At 45.0% G+C, this 10,135-nt stretch overlaps 1 protein-coding gene across 1 annotated transcript; it reads left to right on the forward strand.

Annotated features, from left to right (window-relative positions):
• The first annotated feature begins 1,583 nt into the window (after positions 1-1,583).
• Positions 1,584-3,876, forward strand: LOC117840139 (GDSL esterase/lipase At5g55050). The gene is made up of 5 exons (XM_034720597.2): positions 1,584-1,963; positions 2,487-2,620; positions 2,719-2,979; positions 3,097-3,349; positions 3,465-3,876. The coding sequence occupies exons 1-5, from the start codon at positions 1,705-1,707 to the stop codon at positions 3,680-3,682; spliced, it is 1,125 nt and encodes a 374-aa protein (XP_034576488.1). The 5' UTR covers positions 1,584-1,704; the 3' UTR covers positions 3,683-3,876.
• Positions 3,877-10,135: the final 6,259 nt, after the last annotated feature.

Consider the following 10,135-nt stretch of genomic DNA (forward strand, 5'->3'; position numbering starts at 1 on the left):
CCGTAATCATGCCCCGAGGATGTAGGCTTCGGCGGAACCTCATAAACAAAGATCGTGTCTCCATGATCTTTTGTGATCGTGCAAGTTCGTATTGGCAAATTCAATCGATGCTTTCGCTGATGGAGATTGGCGGACGGCTCACCGCGGAAGGCTAATTTCTAAATTGTGATTTGCACGCTGTTGTTTTCTTTTTCATCGAGAGGTACGATCAATATGTTCCACCTTGGACATATGTATTGTGGACGCAAAAGTCGCAATGAGAACGTAGTATTGTTTATATAAAGAGTATGCGATGGCTATGGCCAGCATGCAGGAAGTTGCACGACTATTTAAATTGCAATCAACAATTGGAACCTAGCTGTCCCCGGTGTCTGCCTCCAGAGGCTCCAGATAATCTATGCATAGTTCTCCCATCAAACAGGAACTCGCACCACCCCATTTTAATTTGTTCTTCTGAACATCTGCAAAGATATCCAACCTACAAATTTGATAACAACTGCAATCATCGTATGTTGGTCAAAAACCGCTAAAAGATATGTGTGTTATGTTGATAAAATGAAACTGCATATATTTACATATCCAAATAAATATATAATTGATCATCAATTAATTAAAAGAACCAAATAATTTGAAATGTGTTAACAGTTCAATTCAGTCCAGCTTCATCGATTACATATCCATTTTCAATTTTTCATCACCTCATATTCCTTTTTTTTTTACGTATGGGACGAACTGAGAGCAGAACTTCTAATCCTTTTCAGCAGCGTCAGCATGCATTTCGAAGGAAAGTGTGTGGAAAAATGGAACAAGGATGGATGTGTACTACTACGATATCTACATGGTGTACGCACGTACTCATTTGAATATATCCAATGTTGAATGTTGAGCAGGCAATCCATGTGCTCACCCGAACTTTTAGCCGGAATACATTTCTCAGTCAACAGCTGCGTGATTTGCAGGTTCATTATTTATTTTTTATTTCCCCCGAGAGATACGATCGATCGACATGTTCCACAGTTGACAAGCACGCAGGGTTACGTTGCATGAGAACGCATCATACTCCCTGCATAATTGGAGAGGATTGGCCTGCATGAAGTCTGTTGGACGACTGTTTAGCGTGAGTCTAACACTCTTAACTCATACTAGTTGGAAACTAGCTGTATGCCGTATCCTTTAATTTCTGATTTTTTTAGAATACGCAAGAGAAAGCTACGTATCATTTGTAATATGAACAAAATTAATGTTTATTTTACAACGCGAGCCTGCCGAGCACACGCACACGGGTTCACTTACATTGAGCGATTATATATAAAGTGAATTAAACAAAAGGTGGAGGTCTGAAATTTTAACACTGGTTTTACTTTTACCTCCTACATTGGCAGGGACTCGTTGGAAGAGACTTGGATTGCACAACACCTCTAAAATGGCAGTTTTGTTCAATTCAGTGCAGATACATATATAACTACTAGAAGCGGATGCCCAGTGTTATAATCTTTACAACAGCCATATATGGATCCATCTGTCAACGGGGTACAACTGAAACCGACAGGATACAGAACAGAAGTGCAGAAAGATCGAAAAAAGAACAGAAACCTGTGAAGTCAACTTAGCCGCGCGGACAGGCAAGATATTCTGCATATATATTTCGTATAAGAACTCAAGCGGTCGCCGACTCGCCGGGCCTGAAATTCTGAACCTGCTGAGATGGGACCCTCTTGCAAGAGCGCCACCATCGCCGCCGGTGGCCTTCTTCTTCTCTGGGTTAGCTTCTTGGCCGAGCCTGTCCGTGGGGGCCTGGTGCCGGCGCTGTACGTGCTCGGCGACTCGCAGGCGGACGTCGGCAACAACAACCACCTTGCGCTGTCGCCGCTCAGGGCCAACTTCCCGCGCAACGGCATCGACTACCCGGAGCAACAGGCCACCGGGAGGTTCAGCAACGGCCGCAACTTCGTCGATTTCCTTGGTGAGTACACAGGCATATATGCATTGCATTGTTAGTATGTTATGATGAATTCATGCCATTCGAGTAGAATATTTGAGCCCTAACTTATGGTACTTACCGTTCGGATTACACGAAGGAGAATTAGTGAGCTCTCATCTGTGTTGCGTTGATGGCATCAGTAGTCAGCTTGATGAAAAATCAGGTGATGAGGAGAGATCCGCCTCTTGCGCGCGTGCATGTGCTGCTGAATTTGTAGGGTTGCTTAGCTGGTTGGAGCTTTGACTGATTAGGTTCCTGAATTGAGCAAATTAAAACTGATCTCGACAAGTAATAAGCGCCTAAATGCGAGATAATTTATTGGGTGGCATACTGCTTTTGGTTCTTTGGCATACAGCTTAAAACTTGACAAGTTGAAACATTGCATGTTTTATCTCTGATCTACACGTCTACACTCTATGACTAGACTAGCTTAATTACCTGCTTTTCTCTTGTTAAAAAAAGTATGAAAAATGAATTAACTTCTGCTGCACATCGTCCATTTCAGCTGGCAATCTCGGGTTGGCCAGCCCTCCTCCATACCACTCCATCAGCAACACCACTCCAGGACGTTACTCCACGTTCCTGACGGGCGTCAACTTCGCTTCCGGAGGTGCAGGAGTGTTGGGCCTCACGAACAAGGTTAAACTAGAAATATATTCTTACGACCAGAACCTCGCCAATGTTTCTACGATATATGCTATCAAAGAATGACAAATGATAGGTGCATGGATCCGCAGGGTCAGTGTTTCAGCTTCGACCACCAAATCGAGCGCGACTACCTCAATGTGTACTCAGGGTTGGTGCAGCAGCTCGGCGAGCCTCAGGCAATGGCCCATCTCGCCAAATCGATATTCACCGTGGCCATCGGCGGCAACGACATCATCTTCCGCGCCCTTCCCCCCACCGTCACCGTCGAGCTGCTAGCAGTGGAACTGCAAGTATTCTCTCCTCAGCAGTTCATCGAGCTGCTGGCGCAGAACCTGGAACGCCAGCTACAGGTGTGTACACTAAACCTGCATACACAGGACAAGCCAGCATATACAACATAAACCTCTGTATGCAGTCAGAAACCGACGATGCTTCTCCAAAACTCTGAACTTTTTCTGGATTTTCAGAGGCTGTACGAGCTCGGGATGCGCAGGCTGTTCTTCGTCGGCGCGGCGCCGATCGGGTGCTTGCCATTGATGCGGGAGCTGAACCTCCTCACCCAGGAATGCCACCCAGGAGCAAACGACTTGTCCGTTCGGTACAACGCCGAAGTGGCCTCCCTCCTCCGGAGCATGAGCGCGCGGCACCAGGATTTCCGGTACTCCTTCTTCGACGGGTACACCGCGCTGATGCAGTACATCGACGAACCGCAAGCAAACGGTACGCATGCAGGCCATGGCCAACCGATGATCGATGCCAATATGCTTCATTGTTCAATCGATTTTATGAACACTATGAGTAATACAAGTTTTCTTCTGATTCTTGCGTGGTGAAGGCTATGCTGAAGTGAAGGCAGCGTGCTGCGGTCTTGGGGACAACAAAGCTATGTATCGCTGCGGCCGCGTGAGCTGCGTGTGCCCGAACAGAACGGACCATATCTTCTGGGACCTCGTCCACCCGACGGAGACCACCTCGCGGAAGCTCACGAGCGTCGCCTTCGCCGGATCCGCGCCGTTTGTTTCGCCGGTGAACGTGAGCCAGCTCTGTGACTAGATTGTTGTGCAGGGCCAAAAGTTATGGCATTACGTTGTAACGGACACGCGACCATATTTTTGTGCCATTATTTTTCACGCATTGTCAAGAAACTGGGATGCAAATGCACCCGATCTAAAATTTTCTTGTGCTGTCATATATTCGGTTAAATCGGTTAACCGTGGCCTCACCGTAATTAATTCAGTTACTGAGAATTTGTGACCGAAATATTCGGTTTCGGTTAGTTTGGTTCGGTTCCTGTCCAGTTCGGTTCCTCCGTCTCGGTTAATTTATCTTTTGTTAAAAAGATGACACAGAATTACACATATACCATATCCACAAGTGTGCCTCCTATCACACGTCCACAATAAAGTGCTAAAAGAACTCGCTGTAAATCGTGGACATTAGGGTTTGAACCGCAGTGGATGGAATAGAAGTGTATCCCAACGCCTCCACCACCACGCTAAGTACGCGGCAGTTCGTAGGATTAATGAGGACTTTCATAGGAGGACAAAGCGCTTGCCTGCTTTGAGGTTTTGCGCTGGAGTACGTGAATAAGGACAAAAAGAAAATGTTAAGTCAACAACCAGGCGCGAAGACGTGATATAGATGTTCTGATTTGCCAACGTGTCTCCTTCGCCCCCTCTACATGAACCAATACGTGCGTCGGATCTCTCAAGCTATAACTCTGAAGCTATATGTATGTTCTCTTTGTCCTTGTAAGGGCACCACGATCTGCAGTGGCCTTCTTATTTTCTTAGCTTTCTTGGGCGACATGGTGCAGGGTGGCGCGGTTACAGCGCTGTTCGTGTTTGGTGACTCGCAGTTGGACGTCGGCAACAACAACAACCTGATGATGACGCCGTTCAGGGCAAACTTCGTTCCCCCACAACGGCGTCGACTACCCGGGGCACCTCGCTACCGGCAGGTTCAGCAATGGCCACAACTTAGCCGACTTCATGGGTACAAAGTTTGAGAAGAACAATCGTATCAATTCTCGTGATGGCACTCCTTTATTTTCATAACATTTTGTTAATCTTTGTGGTTCCACCATCGCATGCAGCTGGCACTCTCGGTCTCGCCACCCCTCCAGCGTACAGGTCCATCAGCAACACCACAGAAAACTACTCCATATTTCTGAATGGTGTTAACTTTGCTTCTGGGGGTGCAGGAGTTCTAGACATCACAAACAAGGTCAGGTTGGAAATTAGAGTCTTATGACAAGTCAATTTAATTATTACTAAATTGAGGTCCTTTTAGAGTCTCCACTAATTTCTCACACAATAGATGCTCTATGAAGCGAGAAGACCTAAAATTCCAATGAAGAAAGACTAAAGCATCCAACCACCAATCCTATAGAGTCCTTTATGATGGGAAACAATAGCCAAATAAATAAAATAAAATAACAAAACTACCGTTATATGTACTTCCCAATTACCCACTTCACGAGCCAAAAAAAGAGACAGAACATATAAATTCTCATAGAAAAGTAACACATCCGACTGTTGACCTTGTAAACTCAATCATTGTTGGAAACCATAACCAAAAATTAACCAAAACTACCTTATGTATATACTTTTGAATTACTAACTTCATGTCCTTAAAAAAGAGAGAAATCCTACAAACTCTCATACAAAGCAAAATATTTGACCATCGATCATGTAGACTCAATGGTATTATTGGCAACAATAGTCATCTAATTTGCTTCTAAATTATCCACCTCAGCTGTAAGAAAAAGTAACCCAAAGTAACTTCTAAATCAACATAGAAATCATCTACCTCTGCCATTATGAAAGGTGTTTACTTAAGGATTTATACACCAATGACAATATTTGTCCATGTTATAATTATACAAATTGGCTATATATTAACTGAAGCACTACAACATCTCTAACTTGAATAGTTTAACTGTGAGCACCCATACTACACACAGTTTCTTGACCGAGTAAATCTGACCAACCGAGCACTGTGGCGCAGGTTGCAATGACTATTTATGCTATTGTAGTAACTAAGAGTCCATTATAGAGCCAAGCATGTAGGTTTTAAAATATCCAACAGGAGCGTTGGAACAATAAGAGGTGCAATAGGCCTGGTTATCAGCTTGGATGAACAAATCGAGCGCGATTACTCCAGTGTTTACGAAGGACTGGTGCAGAAGCTTGGCAAGAATCATGCCTCAATCCACCTGGCGAGATCGATCTTCGCGGTCGGAACCAGTGGCAACGACATAGCCACTTGTGTATTAACAGACCCCACCAATCAGCTCCTGGTATGTTCCGATCAGCAGTTTATCAACTCGTTGGCAAAGTCCCTGGAACGCAAATTGCAGGTGCATATGCTAAACTTTGAAAACTTGTACTGTACCAATCCGTGTGCAGTTCCCTCACTCAGAATAAAAAACTGTGTGAATTCCAGAGGATGTACAAGATTCCATCTTTTTTTTCAGATAAAGGAAAAGGTTCCAGCTTTTTTGTACTGTGATGCATACAACCACCGTCACATCATCCAAATCATGTAAAGTCTAGATGATCCACACATGTGAAGCACTGATGCTTCAAACTAGCTGATTAACAATGACTTGGTTTGCTAATTCGGTGTCACCTTTTGGTGACAGGCTTTGCTGAAATCGGCGTGCTGTGGTCTCGGGGACAACACTGCCCAGTTGATATGCATGCCGATGAACACGCTCTGCGCCAACAGGAGGAACCACATCTTCTGGGATGGTGGCCATCTCACGGAGATCACCACGGAGAAGCTGGCGGGGGTCACCTTCTACGGGTCAGTACCGCTGGTTTCACCAGTTAATTTGAAGCAGCTCAGCGCCCTATAATCATAAGGGTACTATGATGTGCCTAATGTATACGTACTCAATCAATCCTGAGAATGATGGCGAATAATGTGATTGCTTATGTACCTAACTAATATATGTTTAGTTTGCTTCCAATTTTTGCCCAGCAAAAATAAGGGTATGTCAAAATCAGGATTTGCCAAAATCAAGGCACGCCGAAGATAGAGTAAGAAATTTGGATACAATTTAGTGCACTTGTACCTTTTCCACCTTTTCCTTTAAGAAGTTACTAGAAGTTACTAGAAGTTTCTAGTAACTTGCCATGAATTTGGCTAAAAATATTGGCATGCCAAATTCTTGGTATTGAACTAAGTGATAGCAAAACTTTATATGCACGACTTGGATTTGGTTTTTACCCAACTAATCAGGCTCTATCGGCATGTAGTTTTCAATGTTTAATGGTTAAACTAGTATTTATATGCAACAAGCATTTCAAAATAATAAAAAATCTTAGATTATTTTAAACAAAAATAATGAAAAATCTTAGAGAAGTTTCAACTAAAGTAATGATGTTGATATTTGCGTAGTTTAATTAATGTCCGACTCTTGGTGAGGCACGCATAACAATAAAATGTGCCCCCACACATGGGTTCAGGCCGCAGGCCGCAAACGGTCAATGCTTTCACAGGAATGAAGCTAGAAAGTCAAATTTTTTTCATGATAGAAGGGCCGGCAATGCAAAGTTTTTCAAGTTTTATCAAAATTTGATTTTTTTTATTGGAGAATAGAATGTGTTAGGCGGGCCTGGGTAATTGAGGTAGCATGAGACTTAATCAACGCTAAACACATGCAAATTAGACCACCGAGTGCAGACCCAAGTTAGAAACATGGCCTAGTAGATAGGCTTGGTATAGTCTTATTGGGCCAGGCTAGTTGGACATTGGGCCCAACTGAACTAAGGGAGGTTAGTTAGGTCGAGCATTCTGTTTTTTTTTCCCCTAGCTTGAGCTTAGTTCTACGCAGGTCGACCAAAAACGACAGCGAGTGAAGTAAATTCTAGTGCGGTGAAGTTAAACTCCCATCAGAAGCTATACACTTGAGTAAAGATTGCAGCATCATATCCCCTGCTTAATTGCTTATATTACTGGAAGTCCTTCATGAGTGGTTGGCCTATCACTTCCCGTTTTGCTTCTTCGTGACCATTGGGAAGCAGTGTCGACAGCTATATAGTGCAAACGGAGCGTTGTACTAGATGGGTTTCCTCTCAACGAGGTTGATCGAGTTCCACTTGCATAGCTAAAAGGAAATTCATGGATACAATAATTCCTTTAGCATCTCTGCAGTCTAGAATGGTAACGATTTGAATCCCAATCGCCATGCTATGCAAACAGGAACTTACAGGAGGTCGTCTGTTTCAGAGTCGTTTTCTGGCTGTGCATGCAGTGCGGATGCAAAGCGACGTTCGTGCGTAGCTAGCTAGATGCACTGCCTAGAAGCCTCTTGTCCGATGATCCGATCCATCTCTCCAACTGAGAACTAAAATGTGAACAGAAATTAAATGAGGTAGGCCACTCTCGAGAGAGTTGAGAGGACAGATGGTGTCCACTCTACCACATACGTACGCAGAGACGCTGCAGATAAGGGGCAGTCTCGTACTCTCGTCGGTGCTCAACTCAACACGTCGTCACGTCAACAGCTGGCTCCTCTCGATGCACAGATATGCATGCATATGATGATGGGTTACACCTTACACGAACGAATCCGGCCGCACCGAGCGAAGAACCTGCACGAAATCAGCAAGCTAGCAAGAGCAGCGTATGGGCCACCAATGGCCCATATCTCAGTCGTCGTGGACTGAGATCGATGCATGCATGTGCTCCAAACTCCAAACTCAAAAGCAAGCATATATACCCCAAACAAATAGACTTCTCGGCTCTCGCCATAATGCGCATGCACTCCCGTTCGACCTCAACCGTACGTCCTAACATTTGGGCGAGTAGTACGTTATTAGCAATGGGTACCATACCTATAACATCAGTCAACGAACACGGATTGCCGTGTGTGGACACGTCGCAACGCACAGATTGGCACCGCTCAGGAAGAGTGCTTACAGAAGCTTCTGATGCAACGAAAGGTACGGTGCACACCACTACTACATCAGTATGTGAAAGCAGAATCTCTTGTTGCTTGCATTGCGTGGTCTCCGAAGCCTAGTCAAAGGGGTACAGTGACACCGGCACAGCACACACGTCGCTGGATTAGCTGTGAGCCTGCTGTGACCACCAGCCGTGCACTAGCTAGCAAGCGAGAGCTATCATGGAATGAGACAGATACCCCCGTCGCTACGTACCGAACCGAAGCCGCATCAGGTTCGTCTGGTTGCCCGGCTAAGCTACGCCAGCGAATCCGGCCGACGACGTATGGGCCATGATCGGCCCCGCTTCCGCGTTTTCCACTTCGTTTTCTGCCTTGAGCGACAACGGTGGCGTTGCATGCTCACTGTGGCTAGCTGCTTTCCATCTGTAGTCCTGTCCATCGACTGCGCGCGACCTCCTCGATCGATCTGTCCCTGTGTTCTGAAATTAGTGGGAGCAGCTTCATTCGACCGTGCAGGTGAATTGGATGTTCTAAACACTAACACTCCAAGCACATATATAAAAATTTATTCCAATTTCTATCTAGATGTGCACTAGATTTTTTATGTATTGCTATCTCTATCGCAAAAGAGTTTTGCACCTATGTTCCAATCATATAAACTAAACATGGCAACTCTAGAAAAGGTAAACGTGAAAGGTAAGTGCAATAAAAAATGCGGAAGATACTGAGGTATCAGAAAGCAAAACTTTCCACTAATCCTCATTGTTGGAGCCCTCTCAAGGGAATGGTAATGTGATGGCATAAACTTCCCGATCAAGTAACTTCGTAGGATAGCCGACGGGCCTTCCCCATACGCAAGTGGGTCCTGCTTAGCCTCTCCCATGCTCTTTTGCCGCTCTTCACTTTTGGTAGAGCTTCTGCAAAACGCCAAGGGCCTCTCCTCCCTTTCACATGCACCGGCCGCCACTCCACAAACGTGGTGTTGGAGGGTCTCGCAAGACTTACAAGCCCCAGATTTACAACTCTTGGTACGCGCAAGTACCGATAATAAGGAGGTGTGCAAACCTCGCCTAACTCTAAGCTAAACCATAAAGCAATGCGCTAAGAGACCTAAACTAGCACTAATCATGACCTAAGCCTTATGATAATTGTTTTAATTTTCTCTTTAGCACTTTGGTGGATAGATCATTTTGTATATGTGAGAACCAAGCATATAGCTTCCCCGAGCTCTAACTCACATCAAATGGCCAAGCAATCGAGTATAAATAGCCTTAACTTTAAAAACTAGCCGTTGCTCCAACGGTTACCAAAACTGCAGTTACCGACTGATTCGGTGCACCTCAGTGTGCACCACCAAATAGATCGGTGGTCCAACTCTAGCTAGCCGTTTAGCCACTGACGCCCGGGACCAAAGGACACTGACTGATTTGATGCCCTTCCTTGAGCATCACTATATTGATCGGTGATGCCTCATAGTCGTTGCCTTCCTCTACCAATCTTCACCGACTCATCCGCTGCCTTGGTTCCTATTCTTACCATATGAATCGGTGAGGCCTCAAATAAGTTCGAGAAGCCAATTGCGAGCCAAG

Source organism: Setaria viridis, chromosome 9 (assembly GCF_005286985.2).
Source record: "Setaria viridis chromosome 9, Setaria_viridis_v4.0, whole genome shotgun sequence".
In the NCBI taxonomy this organism is placed as follows: domain Eukaryota; kingdom Viridiplantae; phylum Streptophyta; class Magnoliopsida; order Poales; family Poaceae; genus Setaria; species Setaria viridis.